This window comes from Molothrus ater, unplaced genomic scaffold, assembly GCF_012460135.2.
Source record: "Molothrus ater isolate BHLD 08-10-18 breed brown headed cowbird unplaced genomic scaffold, BPBGC_Mater_1.1 matUn_MA557, whole genome shotgun sequence".
Lineage (NCBI taxonomy): Eukaryota > Metazoa > Chordata > Aves > Passeriformes > Icteridae > Molothrus > Molothrus ater.
This window is the reverse complement of record NW_023416479.1, coordinates 83,268-104,168: the sequence shown is the minus strand read 5'-3', so window position 1 is coordinate 104,168 and position 20,901 is coordinate 83,268. Positions and strand designations below refer to the sequence as shown.

Genomic DNA, 20,901 nt, shown 5'->3' with positions numbered 1-20,901 from the left:
GCTCTGTCATTAGCTTTAAGAGAGGACCAGGCAAAAAATGTCCTGTTGTGGAGGAGGCTGGTGACTCAGACAACAGGCACAAGGACAAGGTGTGCAGCCTTTCCACAGTGCAAATATCCTCATTAATCATCATTACAAAATCCAGGCAGTCACGAGGACCATTGAATGTGACAGAATAAGAGAAGGAAGGGGAGGGAAAGCAGAAAGTCAAGGAGGATCCTTGCTCCAAGGCTTCCAAACATCCTTGGGCTGGCCTAGTGCTTTTCTAGTAATACTTGGGGAGTTTGAGGTAATACATGCCCTGATCTTCCTGTTTCATCTTCCTGTTTTATTTTTCCTTTTTCTGATCACTGTTGCTAGGTAGATGTGCTCAGGGCATCCTCTCTGTTTGAGGGATGGCACTGGAAGATCCACATTTTGCTATGGAGCACTTCTGAGCTTTCCTTGAATGCCAAAGGGTCAAAGAAGTAGAGAAGTGTCCAATTTTTTTTTTCTCTGTTTTTCCCCCAGGAGAGGGAGAAAAAGAGAAATTGTATATGTATTTGAGTATTTCCAACCATCTGCTCCTTCCAGGGACAGCAGTCCAACACATACCCATCTGCCCAGCATGCACTGCCTCACCTGCCTGCTCAGGGTCCTGCTTCAGCTGTTTCCATGACAAGAAGCAGTGAGATGTAATTGGAGGCTCTTCCTTCCCAAGTCAGTGGGATGCTGATGAAAACAAATGCAGATGCCATGTTCTGAGATACCTCCCTGCCTCTCTCTCTGTCCTGTGACCTGTCCCACCTCAGCTGTTAGGGGATTTATTATCATGAAACCTCTATCATAAACATAAATAAACTTGAGGCTTTTTTCAAGGAAAGAGGCTCTGTTGAGCTGTAGATCCTCTTCTCTGCGAGATGCCTACATGCTGCTGTAACAGTCTCTTTTTTGCATGTGAGGACCCATCTGTAATGAGGCTGAGAGTTTTGACCAAGGTGAGATTTGTAGTGGAGCTGGGTGATGAGCTTCAGTGCTTCTCCTAGGGGCCCAAAAGCCACCCTTCCTCCTCTCCATGTACCCCTCGTGTTCACCTCTATGTATCTTTAGACAGATGTAACCAGAGGCGAACTTGATTTGGTTTTGGGAAGGAATCTCGACCCATGTTCAATATTGGGCTGTAATCAAACACCAGCTTTGTGACCCCTCTTTTTTCCCACAGTACATCATGCTCTCATTGCGTCCATCTGCTACAAAGCAAGGCCATAAGTCTGCTTCAAATTTCTGCTCAAGGTGCTAAAATGCTACAGAAAGAATTCTGTACAGAGAATTCTGTACAGACAGCACAGGGCACCCATGAAGGGTTTTTACATTCACATGTAGACCGTTTTCCACCATCTAGTAATCTGGATTAAAACAGACTTGTCTTGGCCACTCTGACCTAAGTTTATTTAAAACAAACTTCATCTGGGATAAAAAAAAAAAAAAAAAAAAAAAAAAAAAAAAAAAAAAAAAAAAAAAAAAAGAGCCCCAAACACACTCTTTTCCCCAGCAGCCATTTCCAGACTTTTGCTGCCATTACCGTGAGTTTCACTGAATCACAGAATGGTTTGGGTTGGAAGGGACTTTTAAAGATCCCCCGGTTCCAACCCCCCTGCAATGAGCAGGGACACCTCTAACTAGTTCAGAGTGCTCAGAGCCCCAGCCAACTTGACCTGAAATGTTTCCAGGGATGGGACAGCTCTCTGGGTAAACTGTGCCAGTGCCTCACCACCTTCAGAATGAAAAAATTTCTTCCTCATATCTAGTCTGAATATATCCTTTTGCAGTTGAAAACCATTCACACTTGTTCTATTACTGCAGGTCCAATAAAATCTCTGCCTCCATTTCTTACAAGCCTCCTTATTCCCATGCTCCATACTGTACAAACCCAGACTGCTGGACCTCTGCCTGCATTTGCAATTTCAAGGATACTCATAGCAGTAGGGAAAAGAGGACAGCACTTTATCAAGAAATTCCTATTGGAGAGCACCGCAAGAATAGACTGAAACACAGCCTAGATAAAGCTACAGAGTCCAGGACTGGTGGTTTTAAGATGACACCCAATGGTGTGAAGCAAGACTGCAGCTAAGGTGTTCTGGCCACCAGGCCAGGAATAACCTTAAGTGTGCAAACTGTCCTTAAAAGATACCAGATTTAACTGGAACATCAAAATATTTTTTTTTAAGTGAATGCAGGTGTAATTTCAGCCTGTGGCTGGTCTGGAACTGCCTATCTCTTCCATCTTCAGAGATGTTCATGGTGGTTTTGTAGTGATTTTTATTTTACTTTATTTTATTTTATTTCATTTCAGTTCATTTTATTTCATTTTATTGTATTTTATTGTATTTTATTTTGATCAGCGGAATATTTAAAAGACCTAGGCAGGAACAATGGTCCTCACACTGCCCAATGGGGATAGATGGTCATTCTCTAGTACAAAATAGGGATGTGCTTTCCATTCCTCAGAGGTGGTCTTCTGAAATTCTGGCGCTGCCCTTACTTTGGCCAAGGTAAGCACTCTGCATGCTCGGTCTTGGTATGCAGCTGATATAGGCCTGGGGGCAGGGAATGCTTGGTAACAAGTGGTCTGGCACCTTTGTATGGGATCAGTCCCTGGAGGCTGACTGTGTAGGAGGAGAGTATGCCACTCCTTTTGAGAAGGGCTTTGGGAAGTTCTTCTCTTCCATGGATGCAGTTGGATGGGTTTGGTTGAAGTTGTAGGCGGCAAGAGCTTTTTCAGCTGACATTTTTGTGAGCTGTTTTTTGCCTGATATGTTCAAGTTTGTAACTGACTCGGTGAGAGCGAAAAGAGTTATTAGCACAAAGGAGTTCGTGTTGCCTTTTGAGTGTGGTGCAAATACGAGTCTGCACTTGGAAGGAGAAGATCAGCGAACTCTTTTTGTCCTGACAAAGTTGATTGGAGAACAGTGACATTTTCAACTTGGATCTGCACTGGGTGTGGATTAGAGCTAGGCGAGGTGAATGTCCTTTTAAAAATTTGTTTTCGTTTCAAGTGGACAGCGTCATCATGTGGTTGTTTTTATGAGTGCTCATGGCGCCCAGGAAAAAGCCAAGTGTTTTTCTGTCCCCTTAGTGTGGGAGCAGTTAGGGTAAGATCTCTGTTGTGGATCCTGGCTCTTTGAGACCGAAAGAACATGACTGGGTATAGTGCTGGGAAGGAAAACAAATCATTTTATTGTTGGCTGTGCAGCTGGTAGGCTGCAAAAAAAAAGGGAATTCTAACTCAGCTCATTTTCTTCTAGGACTTTTTTCTATGGGACCAGCTGCTGAATATTTCTACTTTTGTAACTGCTCTTTGGCCTGAGATTTGGATTGTTTGTCCTTGGTCCCCAGCTAGAGAAGGAATTGTTTTGTCTACCTACACTATGAAGAGAGCTTACTAACTCCTACTATGAAGCTCAGAACTACACACTAAAGCAGTACAGAATTGAAAAATATAAAAGCTAAAACCCAAGGCGTAGGCCTACCAACCTAATTCACCGTGGCAGTCATAAGGATTAAAATTCAGCAAGAGCTACTTGTGCTGCAACCCATGCCTCTTCCGACCCCTCTGTGGAAACAATTGTGCCTACCTTTAGGCTCCAGGATCAATGGTAAATGCAGTGGAGAAGGCAAGGACAGGTGAGTTTGGTGTGGTTTGCATGGGGCATGTGGAAGGTGCAGCCCTGCACCTGGCTTTTACTTCTAGAGCCTTTTTCTATTAGAGCAGCTAGTGGATGCTTGCAGCAAAGACATGAGAGTGAAAGAAGTGCTGGCAGGTCTATCTGGGAAAGAAGATTCATTGTATGTTTCTGTGTCAGCCTTCCCCTCAGAGCAGCCAACAGCAGGAAACCTTTTATGAGCAAAAAAACCTGTGGATGTTTTTCATTTTTTGTCTGCATATTTAAGCCTTCCAAAGCACATTCTTCAACCTGCAGCTGTTCATGCGAAGTCAGAGTTAACTCTTCTGATTTGTGAGACCACAAAGCAAATATTTTTGGCCTCTGGGCCCCATCTGTGGAAATTTTTACACGGGGGTGAGTTTTGGCAGCATTTAAATAGTTATCAAAAATCACTCCTGAAGAGCACTTAGGAGCATTGTTCTGGCCTGGTCACAGAACATATTCATTGCTGGGCAGCACGGACGAGGCTGTCTGAGGTTTGGGAACACACTGAGGCACAAACAGGCCATGCCTCTGATCTCAGGTCACAAACAACCTGTGAAAAGTACATATTATATGGCACTACACAGATATTTACTATATGTATTTTGTTGTATTGATTAGTAGAGCCGTATTAACATTTTAATAGTATGATAAATGTAGTTTTGTAGTTAAAAGGTAACTTTTGTATTTAAAATAGGAACTATGTAAGTGGGATATTTTTTTTCTAAAGAAAGGAATGAGGTACTCGCACCAGATAGCAGCCACAGGACACCTAAATCTTTCAGAGAAAGAGAATTTATTGCTCCATTATCAGAAGAAGCTGACTTCTTCCTGCCTCGCTCAGGATCGAAGGCGCCGTTAGGATTCAGAGGAAGAAGCTGACACTGACCAGACAGAATCCTTTGTTTGAATGCAATTTATGCATCATGTATGAGGTGTATGAATACACAACAGGCTATTACTTTTAAGGGTTAATCCTTTGTTAATGTGTGTCCTTTTTCGGGCTCCTGCTGCCCAGAAAAAGGTACCCGGACCGTCCGTAACTCTTTGTTTCTATTGTCTCATATTGTCCTAATCCAAATTGTCCAAATTATTATTACTCCAATTGTATTATTATTTTTATAACCATTTTATTATTATTAAACTTTTAAAATCTTAAAAACAAGTGACTGGCGTTTTTCCCACAACCACAGTTTCAATCCCACTTTAAAGACAATCTCGATTTAAATCACGGCAGGAGCCCCCCTCGAACACCGCATGATCAAAGCGGCGCAAACAACACCGGCGCCGCCTTTCAGCCCTCCGGTGTGACACCGGTACCGGGTCACGCCACGGCTGCCGAGCAGGACAAAGGCAGCGGGAAGGCAGAAAAGAGAACACCGGAGCGAGACACAAGCCCCGCTCGGGGGCGGTCGCAGGGGACGAGGGGCCCCGCCCGGCTCCGCCTGCCCTCTTCCCCCGCCGTGGGGCTGACCCGCCCCCGCCATGAGGCGGACGGCGGCTCCGGGCTGCAGCCGGCATGGAGCGGCTGGGGCGGCGCGGCCGGACGGAGAGGTACCCGGCCTTGGGGGTGTTCTTTCCCCCATTCCTCCTCCTCCTCCTCCTCCTGGCAGGTCAGCGGGACGGGCGTGGGGCGGGGGACGGGCGCGGAGCTGTGGGCAGCGGGTGTGAGCGGGGCCGGCGAAGTTTAGGTCCGATGTGGAAGCTTTTCCGATTGAATTGGCATAGGGAGTTGCAAGGGGGTCCCCGGGCTGTCCCAGCAGAGCGGGAGCCCCTCTCTGGCTGCAGGGAGAGTGAACCTCGAGGAGACAGGGCTGAGGGAGGACCTCATTAACGTGTATAAATATCTGTAAATATCAAAGGGGGTGTGCCAAGAAGATGGAGCAGAGGCTCGGTGGTACGGAGCAGTGGAGCGGGGAGGGGGGGCAACGTGCAGAAGTTGATGCACGGAAGTAACACCTGATCACGAGGAAGAACTCGACTGTGAGGATGTCCACGCAATGGAACAGATTGGTTGTGGAGTTTCCCTGAAAAAGAGATAGTCAGGAACCGTCTGGATGCAATCCCGTGCCACGTGTGCTCTAGGAGGATTCGGCTTGAGCAGTCAGGTTGGACCAGATGATCTACTGTGGTCCCTTCCCACCTGACCCATTCTATGGTTCTGTGATTCTGTAAACCCACCCGTGTAGGATAGACCCATGATGTGCAGGGTGAAGGCACCTTGGTGCTCTCCTGCCAGGGCAGAGCCTGGGAGTGTCCTGGCATGGCATAGCTGGAGCCATGAGTACCCATGCCAGAAAGAGGTGACATTGCAAAAGCCTGGAGCTGGTGGCACAGGGCTGTGCCAAAGCCTTGGTATGGGGTGTCCTGAGATGGCAGCCCTGCCAGAGCCGTGGGATGGGGTGTCCTGTGTGGCAGTCATCCTGCATTGCTGCTTCCTATAGAAGTGCCCGTGCATGAACAGCATGGCCTGCTGTTCTCCCTCTGGAGATGGGTGTCCTGCTGGCTGCCCTGATTCACTTGTTGTCAGGGCTGGTTAGTAGGATGATGGGTTGATTGTTCTGGGTTTTTTCATGTGTTTTTTTAATCCAGAGGTCATCTCACAGGGTTAGGGTGCGTCTGCCTGGGTTGCCCCATGTGCTGTGTTGCACAGCCCTCTTCAGCCCATGCTTGGTGCTCATTTTCAAGTGAAGACCGAGTGTGAGCAGGTTCAGAGAGCTGACCTGCTAAAATCCTGTGAGCAATCAGGCTGTGAGATTGGTCAGCAGCATGAGTCAGTGAGCAAAGGAGTCTCAGGGCAAGGTGGGAACTTTCACCTGCTTGGGGCAGGAATGGGAGCATGGCAGAAGCTGAGATGAGGAAGGGTTGCCCGGATCCCAGCACACCAACCGAAAGGGTCAGCACAGATGAAAGGCAGTAATGGCAGTGGGAGAATTAGAACTTCTCAGATGAGTTGCAGCCTGGGAAAGGGGAGCTACAGTGCACTGGGAATGCAGAAGCATGGTTTGCCATCTTTGATTTCAAGTCTCTGCCACTGCAGTATGTGAGCAAATAGGTCACCAAGGGTGATGGTGTATGGGGCACAGAGTCTCTCTGAATTTATCCAGGGTGCAGCTGAAGCCTCGACTGTGGGGTCCGTGATCCCCAAGAATGTTTTTACAGTGCCATCTTCTTGGGGGAACCTGACTTAGGGCTTTGAAACCACTAAATGTCATGACGGCACAAGAGGTAGATACTGTTAAAATAGCTTCTCATAGGAATAAAAAGATAGCTGCTCTTCTGTGTTTCTTAGCTGTAAAGAGCTCTCTTATTGTTGTTTCACAGATTGCTTTGTCCAGCAGAGCATTGCGGCTGGGAGCACTTGTGGCCTCAAGTGCCCTCAGTGGGGCAGGGAGGGCGCTGCTGGCCCCTGTGCCAGGCACTGCCCTGCCACACTGGCCATGGCCCTGTGTTGGAGCACAGTGAGGGGAGCTGCTGCCACATGGCAAGGGATAAGGGATGCCCAGGCTGGGACTGGGCAGGGACTGGGAGAAATAGCCTGTTCTCAGACAGCTTCATTCTCTCCTGCCACCCTCCAGATCAACAAGAAAAGCAGTCCAGACTCAGGTTTCTTCTGGACTCCTTGCTGGGATGGAAAAAGTTGGTCTGTGGTGTCTTGGCATTTCAAAATGTTCTTTTTCACTTTAAAGGATTAAGTATAAGGGGGAACTGATATGGCCAGCTATAGAATACTCACATGGAAAGCACCTAAATCTGAAATGCAGAATGAATGGGAATGGGCTGCCATTAGGATTACAGAGTCAGATCACACATCAAGGACAGCGCTGTGATTGTATGAAACTGTTAGACTGCATTTTCTTCAAAGCTGTGCTGTATGAGATTTTGATGTTTGACATCATGAGTGTTGTTTTTATTCAGCAGAAGATTGTTTGGCTCAGTGTGATAATGACTGCAAGGCTTACTGCTGTGATGGGACTGCTCCCTACTGCTGTTCATATTATGCCTACATTGGGAATGTCTTTTCGTGAGTATATTTGCACTTTAAAAAAAAAGGTGTGCTGTGTTCATGAAGTCAGTGTAAATTTGCTGTGGCAAAACTATGTTTTGGCAATAAACTGAGGCAGTGTTTGGGTTTGTTGTTTTCAGTTTTGTTTGGTTTTTTTTTTCCTTGCTGGTAACAATCTTTGGTATTCCTTTGAGGTCTCATGTTACATGAATTTTTGAAACATACCAGAAAGCTTGTTAAAATTGTGGGTTCTGTCCTTAGTTTGTGTACAATAATATAATTTCTGAAGCTAAGCTTTAGAGATAGTGAGAACCTTGTTTCAAGCTTGAGCTGAAAAGATCTGTGAATAGAAATCTTGTATGTTTTGTTGAAATGGTTTCTCACACTGAGTTGATAGTGATTGAGTAGTAATTCAAATTACTTGGATTTGGAATTCATATTGCTTTGAGTACTTTTTTTTCATTTTCACTTTTATTCACTTGTTTGTTTTTGTTAAATAATGTTTTGGCTGTTGGTGGAATTTATTGAGCGGATTCTAGGTGAGAATAGTCTGAATCACGTGTGAAAAACACAAATCAGTTGTTTTTAAAATTTTCAAAGTTTAATAGTAATAAAATGGTAATACAATTAGAGTAATAATAATTTGGAGAATTTGGATTAGGACAATATGAGACAATAGAAACAAAGAGTTATGGACAGTCCGGGTACCTTTTTCTGGGCAGCAGGAGCCCGAAAAAGGACACACATTAACAGAGGATTAACCCTTAAAAACAATAACCTGTTGCATATCCATACACCTCATACATGATGCATAAATTCCATTCAAACACAGGATTCTGTCTGGTCAGTGTCAACTTCTTCCTCATAAGCCTAACCCCGAGCGAGGCGGGAAGAAGTTCGTTTCTCCTGATAATGGGGCAATAAATTCTCTTTCTCTGAAAGATTTAGATGTCCTGTGGCTGCCATCTCGCTGCGAGTCCTTTCTTTAGAAAAAAAATACCCTACATAGCACAGTTCTATTTTAACATTTTTTTTATAACCTAAAACTATATTATCCCACTACTTAAGAGAATTAATACAGCGTTACTTTCTAACACAAGACATATTTGTTTTAATATTTGTGAAAAGCCAATCATAAAATACGCATTTTTCACATCACATCTCACAATTCGTACATTCATGTGCAAGGGCAAACCTAAATGAAAGATAAAATGTGGTTCTTCATGATAGAGCATCTTATTTTCTGTTGAATCAATTACACTAGTAATTTCCTTAGCCTTTAGCATACAGTCTGTGACTTATTTTTGGTTTGTGAGAAATGGCTACTTACTTTTAATAATTTTAGAAGGGTTTATTAAACCTTATCAAAAAATACAACAGATGACTGAATAGAGAAAATGTTTCAGCGCCAGGAGCAAAGGATTTTTCCCACCATGTGCTCGCCCACACAATGGAGGTTTTGCCTTTAACCCCTCCCAAGGTTCTGTCCATTGACCTCTTCTTCGCTGTCCAGTGGTGGAGATCTCTTCCTCAGACCCTGACTGGAGGTCAGATGTCACCATAGTGACAAGCCAGCCCTCCCGGATGTCCCAACCCGCCTGCCTCTTGATAACCATGCTAGGGGGTAAAACATAACTATAAATCTATAAAACTTTTCTTAACCTATATACATGATATTTGTCTGTTAATTGTGAGAGTCAATCATTGCATTACTCATCTATCACAGGTTTATATTCTTGACTAAAACCAGAGAGGATAAAAATGACATGGCATATGGACTGCCTGGTACTTGGGGAAGACTGAGTGGGAAGGTGATAGTTTATTTTTTTTTAGAATGACTCCTCTGATGCAAGTTTTGTTTCAGCCATGGTACCTGGGGAATATTCCAGTGTTCCCATCAGTATATTTTATAGCACTTTGAAGGAGTAGGCAGAGTGATGGTATTTTAATACAGAATTGATCCACAGTTTTTTAAACATATCACATGCTTCCTGGGCTTAAGTAAATAAAATTATGGTAGAACACCAGAATCCTTAATTCATCTGGAAATGACAAAGCGTGTATTTAAGATGGATGTTGTGAAATGACAAGTGATCTTTTTTTCCTGATCACCGAGTGAATGTTTGCTTTGACTTGTTTTTCTATTTTTTCATTTCAAAATTGTTTTTTCATTTACAAGCATCAAAGGAGTTTCTCATTCTGAGTACCTTGTTCCAGACCACGTGTGGTTAGGAATGATGGACACAAGAGCATAGGACATCACATTGTAAGAAGGAGGCTTCCGGTGGAACAAGTGGATTTAATCTCTCACTCCTGTGAGTGCATAGCCCACTAGCATTTGTCTAGCCTGATGTAGAGGGCCTTGTGAAGGCCTTGACCAGGGGGTTCTTTAGAGTGACTGCTGAAATGCTGTAACCATGCCTTCAGCACCAAGCTGGCACCTTGTCTTCGGTATGTTTGTTTAACAAACATAAATTGATATTGAATTAGAGCTGAGTGTGAGTGGCTCTGACACATTTGGAAGGGTTTGTGTGTATCTGGGTGGATTTGAATCCTAGAGGAGGCTCTTGCAAGTGCTGTTTGCCACAACACAGCTTGAAGACATTTGATAAATCTGATTTTTTATGGCTAAATACTCCAATGCATAGACTTGAAGATCAGTCAGCAGTTGTTATATTCCTTTGACCCGAAATTTTGCATGATTAAGTCACAGATTTTTTTTTTCCTAAAAGCAGATGAGGACATGTCTTCTTTAAATATGTCATCTCATTTTGAAAACTTTCCCCTTCCCTCCCCTCCTTCCTCAGGCTTTATCCCAGGCTCAATTTCACTCCTCCATCCCCAGCTCCTCTTCTTCCCCACTCTGAGTGGCAGAGGGAGTGGGGAATGTGGGTATGGTCAGTCCATCACAGCCCATCTGCACTGCTCCTCACACTTTTCCTTGGTTCAGTCTGTGCTGGGTTGCAGTGTGATCATCTCCTTGGTACAGTGCTGTAGGAGTTGGAGAAATTATGTCTTCTCTGACTTACCATAGTTTTACATGGACCAAGTATAGTAAGGGTCATTTGAATGCTATGGAGAGGAGAAATTATTTTGAAACTCTCCAAGGGAGATCCTTGTCTGGCAAATATCTGGGTTGATAATTGTCAGCTTTCATAGACTTACATTCTCTCAAGCCAGCTGAGGATCCAAAACAACTTTTTGTTCTCTGGGAAGAAAGAAGAAGCTGTTTTCTGTATTGTGAATGTTGTCACACATGTGTGGTGTTGATCAATTAAAAAGATGTGAAGCTCTTTAGAAATCTGGGAAAGAGATCATCTCTTTCTCTGCCCGTGTCCACTGAGGCTGAGCAGAAGCACGGTGCAGAATGCCAGTGTGGCAATCCAAAGGCAATCCAAAATGCAGCCTTGGTGTTCCTCTGTAGAAATCCAGCACAGCTATAAGGCTAGGAAAAGCAGATTATGTGATCATGACTTCTGTGTTGGATATGAATTTAAACTCAGACTTAACTGTTTGCCAGTAGTCTGAGCTGTCACAGCTCGAGCAGGATTTACATTTTTATTTGGTTGAGTTTGATTCTGTAAGGAACTAAATATGCTAAATGAAACAGCTCTCTGTGCAATTAACAAATGAGGAAATGGCAAAAATAAAACGTGGTTGTTTCCTTTGACAATTAAATAGGAATAAAGGGCCTCTGTGCTTTAAATCTATGAGCTTTCTGCTAAGATGCTCATTACTAATGAAAACCTTTTCCTCTGAAATCTCCTGAACCTTGTTTTTGAAGGGATAAAAATAGGAAAAAGAACTTAATTAAATTGCTCTTTTAAAATGGAAGGATTTCATTTATCTGTTTCTCTGCATCTCAGAAGCTGTTGTTTACAACAGGGTCTTTCTTCATACCACACGTAATCTGGTAATGAGTCTAGCATAACCTTCAGTTTCTAAACTGATGTTTGTTGTTTGAAAATAAGGGCTTAGAAAACATGAAGGCATGTATGTTACTTTATCCAAATGAGTTCTCTGATCAGAACAAGAGAAGTGGTAAATCGCTTTCTTTTTAATTATCTATGTGATAAAGGAGGGTAGAAATAGAATGTGACAAAAAGGATTATTAAATAACTCCTAAGCAAAACCCAACTATAGAAACATTACAATAATTAAGTAGCTAGAAGATCACATACTTCATTACTCACAAGCTGGCAAGTCATAAGAAACGTGCAAGAGCCTTTTTATGACAGGAAATACATCCATTAAATTACTCCATTAATCCATCTACACCAGTCATTTTATTCTCTTTCTCTATGGGTTTTGTATCGACTTTACCTTCTATTCAGTGCTGTAAACAAGAAGGTGCCATTGGAAACAGGTAAAAATGCCTTTCCATGACTGATAAATCATGGGGTTTTTTGTTCAGACAGACAAATGTAGCTGAAATATGTAGTAACAAAACTGCAGAAAAAGCCACTCACAGTGTAGGCTGTCCATTGGATCCAATTGTACAAGAAGTTTAAAAATTGAACTGTATGATGAAACACTTTCATAGTTTTCCCTGTTTTCTCTAGTTTCTTCATTATACACGGTAATGTTTTGCTTTCCTCCATTCTTTTGAAGTCTTAAATTTTTTTGAGTGTTACTGGTGGTACTTTGCTCTTGTGCAATGATTATAATTCCTCATATATGCAAGTGATTTATTTGCTAATTAATACAGCTGACACCTTACTCAGCTGGTGTTCCTACTCTCCATCAGTCCTTTTTCAGTCTTTGCCTGGATGTGTCTTTGTCATGTGGCCAAAATATAGTGGCTTCCCATAATGGGATATCATTCTGTGGTGGGAATATGTGTATGCCAGGTGATCAAACCATGACATTCTGCATGTTCTTGTGTCAGGCGGAACTGACTCCTATCACCCCCACATTGCTGTCCTATTCCTAAAGTGTGCCTGTCCCAAATTTCCTGTTTGGAATGTTAACTGTTGTCCTAGGGTGACTTTATGATGCTTACATCTCCATTTGTCTGCCCCAGAAATAAATTTTGCACTTTTGTCTGTTTAGCCCCTCAATAAGTTTTGCATGGTTCTGAGAGCCAAGGGGGGAGAGAAGTGCAGTTTGTTATCAGAAACTGCACTTGCTCCCCTGCATCCTTCTCCTGGACTGTGATGTCTGCAGCACAGACAGCGAGAGAGAGCTCTCCTTTGCTTTTAGTTAGTTTTAGCTAGCTGAGGCAGAGAAGTTCCGTGCACTGTGGTTTTTCTTTTTCTTGGAACTGTTTAAACTTGCTCTGCGCTGAACACCCATGTAAGAGATGGTCCGAAGTTTCTCTCATTTGCCTCACGACTGTCATCAAGGTTGGAGATTGAAGCCTCCCCAAGGACTGAGACTGAGAGCCTTAAAATTCTAACACAGCAGTGCTGGGCTGGCTGAAGCAGGATGTTTGCCAAGTGTTACCTGCAGATGTGTTCGGTGGCCCAAGACTGGTTTCCCATAGAAACCAGTCCTGAAACAATGGGTCCTGCTCACTGCTGGGACTGGTTTGTCCTGTTTCAGAACTGGACTGTCTGTACTTGTTCTCAATGGACTTATTCTCCACTGTCCTGTACCTGTTCCCCTCCCCTGGAGGACTATAACAGACCCCTGAGTTAACCAAAGACTTTCAGATTCTCCCCAGGATGACAAGACAGATCTGTTGGCTGGACCATGAGGATTTGTCTCTCCATTGGTAGCTACATCCCCCGCTCTTTCTCTCTCTCTCTATCCTTTATCTCCTTTTTAATCCTTCTATCACATTTGCTGTGGGCACTCAATAAAAGGTGCATTTGTTTTGATTAATACTGAAATCCCCTCTGTGTTGTTTTTGCACTCTGAGATCAGTTAATAAACCATCACGACCCCCGCTTGTACGAGCAGATGGTGACATTACAACCCAGCAGAGCGCTGGCAGCTCACGGGCCTGGGCTGTGGCATTTCCAGCACCAGAGGGACTGATAAGAGACTGAGTGAGCTGAGCTACAGCCCACAAAGAGGACTTTGAGTCTGTCATCTCTTTTGGAGCGGCAAGAGGTTTTATTGTTTAATATTGTTCATTTTTTTGAGCAGGTGAATGCTTTGCCTGTTAAATAAACAGTTTTTTCCACTTTTCTCCAAGGAAATCTTTTTCCTGAACCAGTAGGGAGAGGGATCACTTGAATTTGCTTTCTAGAGGAAACCCCTTTAGAGGTTTTCCTCCACATTGGCCCGAAACCAGGACAAATATTCATATAAAGGATGAGAAACAGTGAGTCTGTTGCTTGAAAATTGAGGCACAATCAAGAGGTGGAGCACCACTGCTCATAAAACTCTGATTGCTGTAGAGATGTCAGTGAGCCTCATTAGCTTGACATCAGGATTAGACCTGATTGTGTCATCTAGACTGTTGGTTCCTAAAATCCTGTTAATTCTTGCCTCTCTCCCCAGCTCCTTCTGTTTCAGCTGATGTCACATACCAGACTCGGGGTGTTCTGCTGCTTCTGCCAGGTCCAACATACTATCGCTAATTTTTCTTTTCTTGCTTTCCTTGTTCCCCTTAAGTGCTTGTCTCAGTTTAGAGACAAGTTTAGGAGAAAATCACTCTAGAATGAGTATTTCCTCTTATACTGGTTTTGCACAGCCTAGTTTTTGGTAGTGGAATGGCCACAGAGGTGATTTCTATGAGAAGGTGTTGAACCATGCCCAGCAGAGGCAATCCCTGATGGCTTTGAAGATGGACATGCTGCTGGCCAAAAGTTGGCCAGTTAGAGAGGCTGGTAATGCCTCTGTGATAACATATATAAGAAGAAAATCAAAACAAAGTTATAGTTGATAGTTCCCTCTGGCCTTGGACCAACCCAGATTGAACAGTCCAGGAAAAAAAAACAAAAACAAAGGCCACGGAAGGATTGCTGCTATAGTCTCCAAGGCCAGGGAAAGGGAAAAAACCCAACTTCTTGCCTAAGTTAACAAAAACCCAAGCTAGCTAAGCAGCAAAGTAACCACCATCCTCACTGCACCATGGCCACTTGGGGAGTGAGGCTTTGAAAAAGCCTGTGCAAGAGCCCCCAAGGCTCCCTTCTTCCCCTGGACCAACCTTAAAGCTACAGCAACCATAGAGCAGATGGTAAGGGAACAGAAAAGCACCCCAAGACAGTGCTGGAGACCCCATGCCACATTTAAACAAGTTCCACTCCTAGTGATGATGTGTTTTGTTGAATCAGGACGTTTGGATTCAGCTTGGCTTTTGACTGTGACTAGCTTTGAAGTTTGAGAAGCACAAGGAGAAATCTTCAGCAGCACAGAGAGGCTCAATTAATTCTTTCTTATATTAGCCTCTTTGGTTCTTCAATGTACTTGCTCCTAGATTCCCCTTTTTTACTTTGTACTTATTGTACCATTTGCCTTTTTGCTTCACATCACTCTATTCTTTCATTTACCACTTGCCTTACCCAAAGTGGGAAAGCATAATTCTACTTTGTACCTCAGAAAATTTGCAGTACAGTCCAATTAATTTTGTTGAGTTGGCAGTTCAGACTGCCTGATCTGTGGCATGCTTCTGGTACCACCAAGGATGCCATTCCTATGCCATGAGACAGGTCTAAGGGTACTATTTCATCTCCCTTGGTCCTGATGGGACAAAAATATCTGTACTGGAGTAAATATTTGCTTAAGAGTGTTCCTGTGTTTTCTGTGGGACTAGTTAATTAATGCAGTTGCTTTGAAAAAAAAAAAGAAAAAAAATTTAAATTTAGAGAAGTTTGGAATGGAGGCTATTAATCCCTCTCTCAATCTGTGAGCCCAGATGCAACATATGAGTCACAGTCCCCAGATGTGGTGTGTCTGGAAACATTTATTAAAAGTGTACATAGCTTTTATAATATTTTTACTGTCAGGCTAGAATAGCATGAGTCTGGATAGCCAATAGTATAAATATTCTGATGACTGTAAGCAATAATATACATGGTTGATTCCCTAAAGAGCAACATCAGCTTTGTTTCTCTAAGACAAGCACTTGTATAACAATTTCTTCTGCAAAACTACTATGCTTCTGCTACTTGTTACACACCTTGTTACATCTCTCCTGCCTTGACTGCATAGTCCTTTCTTTTTTACTAGAAGCTCTTTGTTTCCTTTCCCCACACCCCGAGCTTTGGTGACTTAGCACTGACTCAGAGAGACGTGAGTCCTTTCGATGTCTGTGTATTTTTTTTTCATACCTACTGCAGCTTAGCTCTGAATTCAGAACTTTTGCTTGTATTGCACTGGTAGGTCAGTGCAGCCAGGCTCCCACTATCACAGGCAGCCCATAAATGTGCCAAGCTCAATGTTCACAGTTCTCAGTAGCTCACAACTGCTGCATCTACTGGAAACCTCTTCCAGAGCCATATTTTTCTGGTCATTGAGAATATTTTCTTTCACAAGCTTTTTCTACAAGTCTTCTAATTCTTGTAATATTTTTTAAATTGACCCTTCATTTTGATATGAAATTGTGAAATAACATTTTTCATCCCTTTTCTAAGTGATGGATTGTGGACTGGGTTTGTTTTGAGGAGCTGTTACATGGCAGAGTATACATCCATTGTATGTATCACATGTGATTCTTGGGGTGTCCTGTGCAGGGCCAGGAATTGGGCTTGATGAGATGGATCCCTGATGGATCCCTTCCAACTCATCACATTCTGTGATTCCGTGATTCCCATCCACTGTATTAGTTAACTGTGTACATTTAAGTATATTTTTTGATTCAAAAGTATAACTCTTGTTTAGTCAGTGGGGTATGTGGTTTGCACATACATAGAAGGAAAAGAATTGTCTGCTTTCCCAGGTAAACATTGCTTTGTGTTACTTGACTGTGCTGTTGACAAGCCTGTCTGCTCTTTCCAACAGTTGCACATTTTTCTGAAGTGACTATAATGGACTGTGATCCTTGGGGGAAAAAATTTGACATCTTGAGCATATATCTTAATGAAAACGGTATTAATATGTTGTTTAGTGGTTGTGGATGCTTTTGATGTTTTGAATATTTTGCAAGCCATGTAATGGCATTCAGTCACCTCCTTCATGCTGTTGCAAAATGGTGTCAAGTTTAGATTAGTAACAGGTTGTGACATAACAGCAGGATTTACCTCAAGGGAAACTTCACAAAATGTTGTATTTATAGATCTTTCTGTCAAAAGAGCTCAGATTGTCACCCCATCTGGTTCTGCTACCAGAGATATTTTCATGGATAGGTCTTCTGGCTTGTGGATCCTATTGTTTCTTCCCATGAGAAACACCAGCTCTGGTGAAGTGCATGGATTTACTAGGGCACACAGGATGGCAAAGGGCAGCTGAAGGCTGGTTGCACTTTGGTGTTCCTGGTTGTGTTTAACTACTGTCAGATGTGATAAGAGCCTTCTGCCAGGCTTCCTTGTGCTTCAACGAGGAGAGAGCAAAGCATTTCTTTTTGGCTTTGTCTCATTAGCATAAAAAGCAAGGTAACATGTCACCAAAACTGTGAGGAAGGAGCCAGGGTGCAGGGGGTGTCTCTTCTGCACAGCTCTACAGGAGTAAGGAATGTCCCATCTCCTGGGATAGGGGAGGAAGGGCTTGGATCCTCTGTTTGCATTACCCCACTGCGTGGGGTTTCTGTATCCTCCATGCAGGTAGCTGAGCCAGGATTCCATGCATTTGCAAGGGAAGTTATTGCTGACTCATCAGTACCTGGCTCTTCTCCGGGCCCCAGTGATCAGCTCAGGTGGAGGAGGTCAAGCCTAGCTCAACATTACTTAATGTGTGTGTGCATGTCTGTACCGTGTGGTGACTTCTGCATCCTCGGCATAGCTGCACTCAGATAAAGCAACTTTCATCGTTTTATGGAACCTGTAGGAGCCACAGCATGTTTCTCTAACTATAGTTTAATTTTCAGGTTTTTTTTAGTTTTCTGACTCATAGTCCTCCAGAAGCATAAAATGATTCATATACCCAAGCACTTAGCACCTTTTCCATTTGTAAATGGCATTTCATGCAAGCTTAATGAGGATATTGCAAACCACTAAAACCATAATTTGCTTATGCTTCGTAATAAGGTTTGAATCCTGAAAAGACTTATGTTAATACTTTCAAGTTCATTGTAGGTTTTTGCAAATGGTGATTTAGAATCAGAATGTCCTCTAGCTTAGTCTCAGTGGGTCTTTGTGCCCCTTATAAGCTGTGACACAGCAACTGGGAAGAGAGCATGGGGAAGAAAAATGGAATTGGTGCTGTAAATCTGACAGAAAGAAAAAAATGCAGCAGAGGCTCTTTTATTGCTTTCACAGGGTAAGATTTGAGTATTAAAGTACATTAGAAAAAGACAAGATGAAAATCTTTTTTTTCATTTAATCTGCTTTAGAATTTCTAAAATTAAACTCTCAGTGTCTTATTATTTTCATATGAAGATATGAGGGAAAAATCCTTTTCCTGGGTAATTCAAAGCTCAGATAGATTTATTTAGTCTCAAAATATACGTTTCTAGCTAGCACTGCAGTTTTAAAAAGCTATTGCATGGTTGCTCAAGCAATGCACATATTTTATTATTTTAAAATGGAATAAAATAATTTATGATGTTAGGTTTTTAGTGTCCTAATTCACACTTTTTCTGCCAGATCGTCCAAGAACCACTCCAGATTATTCAATCATTATTCAATTATTTTTTAAAAAGCACTAAATATTTTTCATTTGTCTAACACATAGAATTCTAAAAGCAGTATAATCTTCTGAGTTGAAATTTAATAAATGCATTTAATTAATGCATTTTTGAGTAAAAGTAGATATTCTCAGAATCAGATTTATGGAAAGGTCAAAAGGCATTTTTTTCTGGTTCTTAAGGTAGCGTTACTTGTTCGTATTCAGATATTACTTTAATTTATTCAATGTTCTTTTCACTTTGTTGTTGTGAAAAGGATTTTTGGTTAAAATTTTCCTCTCCTTTGTTGCATTAAATGGCAAAATTCTCTTCTCTATCTTCCCTCATTCTCCAATAACTTTAAAAAAAAAATGGAAGAAAAGTCAATAAGCTTATCTTTCAGGAGTGATTTATCACTCATTAAAATGTCAATGAAAGAGTCCAACTGAAGCAATGCTAAGAGTTAGGAAAGGACCATGAATTCCAGTTCCTGCAAAGCTCAATGTGTGTTTTGCTTTGTAGAATTGGAAATGGCTTGGCTCCTTGCAATCAAAGCTGTTTTCTACACGTGCAGGTGTTGCCACCAGGGAACTGGAAACAGCCCTGACACTCCTTCAGCAAGTGGGTCCCTGTGCTCCCTCCCTCACCATGCTGGTCTCCACACAACATTCCATTAAAATGAACAGGAGCATTGCTGGTCTTTCCAGAAGGTGCAAGATGAGCTAAAGCCTCCAGTTTGGTTATACTCCTGGACTGCTTTTCCAGTGATGTGGGCAGTGCAGGAGCCTCTCAGAGGCGATGATACAGGTGTATAATGTGGTGGTGTTTGCAGGGGTCCCAGGATGAGGGAAGAGATGAGAATCTTGACTCCATCTTTCAGAAGTTTGATTTATTATTTTTTGATATATATTATATTAAAAGAAAATTATATACTAAAACTACACTAAAAGAATAGAAGAAAAGTTTTCATCAGAAAGCTAGCAAAGAAAAGGAATGGAAAGGAATGAATAATAAAATCTTCTGACTGCTCACAGCCTCGACACAGGGGACTGTCATTGGTCATCAAGTAAAAACAATTTCACATGCTGGGTAAACAATTCTCCAAATCACATTTCAAAGCAGCTGAAGCTTCTCAGGAGAAAAGATCCTAACAAAAGGATTTTTCATAAAATACGTCTGTGACAGTATATACAAAATCACGAACGGGACAGGGCTGCTGTGGAACGCATCTCCAGCTGTTTTATTTTCCAGCATCAGTCTCATTACATGGTTAGGACAGTGGGAAGATGCCAGCAGCTCTCATCCTCGGCAGCAGCTGAAGAACTCAATGTTACAACTCACTTTAGAAGTTTTTTAACCAATCACACAAAGCAAAAGCATACTGACAGTAGTTTTATCCAACCACTCTAAGTATGCACACTTTCGGTTAAAACAGTGCTTGCTTATTTTGAATACAATACCTGCTTGTAAGCCTTAAAATACATTTTACCTCTGATTTTAAGGATTCCCACAGCGTACACCCAAGATGGACGACAGTCACGAGATTTTTCAGGCAGATATAAGTTTGGTCTGTTTTCATATCAGGGGTTAATTTTCCAATTACAGCTTCAGGTCGTTAAGTCACATTCCTCCAGTTTGCTCTCCCCAATTTACTTTTGTTGATACTTTTCAAGCCTGAGGCTGTGATGATAACCTTGGTTCTCAGGCCTGGAAGGGTTGTTTTATCTGACGAAACTATGATGAGAGCTTGCTAACTGTGACAGCTACAGCCGGTCTGTAGCTGCACAGATAAATTGGCCATAACAGACACCAACTCAACCAGCCTAGCTCATTAAAGAATGGAAGTAAACAAGTCCTTGGATATGATAATTAATGTTAATAAACTCAAACAGGGGACCTCAGCCAATCCCATTGAATCCTGAACGCAGACGTATCATTGGTCAGTGAGCTGGGCGGTGCTAAGACTCCAACCAATCAGATGTTTAAGCGCAGGAAATTTGAAGCCCCTATAAAAGGGGGCGCCCAACAATAAACCTCAGCTGCTGTTTCCTTAACTCACTGTGTTCTTATTGCATGCCTGTCTCCAAAACTGTGACAACTAACACTCTGTATGAAGTTCAGAGTTAGACACTAATGCAATACAGCATCTGAAAAATATAAAAGCTAAAAACTTAAGGCGTCACTGCGCTTTTGAGCCCCCTGGCTTCTGCTGTGCTAACACAGACCCTTCTGTGAAATGCCTGGGGGATGCCCTGTCTGGGGATTAGGTCCCGGCTCTAAACAGCTGAGTAAAGTCTAGATTTTTTCACTCTGCCCCTTAAATGAAACTGAGAGAAGGTGCTGCTGCTTTTTTTTTTTTTTTTTAATGTTATTTTTCAGAAACTGCAATAAATAGGTATGATTATCATGTTAGGAGCTGTAGGGTTTTCTGCAAACTGCCATTTAATTCCCTTTCATTGGCTAAGGAACCAGTGAAACAAAGATGTTCCAGGTGAAGGAAATATGGCAGCAGAGGATGGTTAACTCTCAGCCCTGCCAGTGATGACTTAACAAACCTA

At 42.4% G+C, this 20,901-nt stretch overlaps 1 protein-coding gene across 1 annotated transcript in view; it reads left to right on the top strand.

Annotated features, from left to right (window-relative positions):
- Window positions 1-5,205: 5,205 nt before the first annotated feature.
- LOC118700045 (cysteine and tyrosine-rich protein 1-like) overlaps window positions 5,206-20,901 on the top strand; it is a 28,261-nt gene continuing 12,565 nt past the window's right edge. The window contains exons 1-2 of the mRNA XM_054518201.1: window positions 5,206-5,299; window positions 7,605-7,710. Coding sequence (XP_054374176.1) covers window positions 5,206-5,299; window positions 7,605-7,710 — 200 coding nt within the window. The remainder of the gene's footprint in view (window positions 5,300-7,604; window positions 7,711-20,901) is intronic.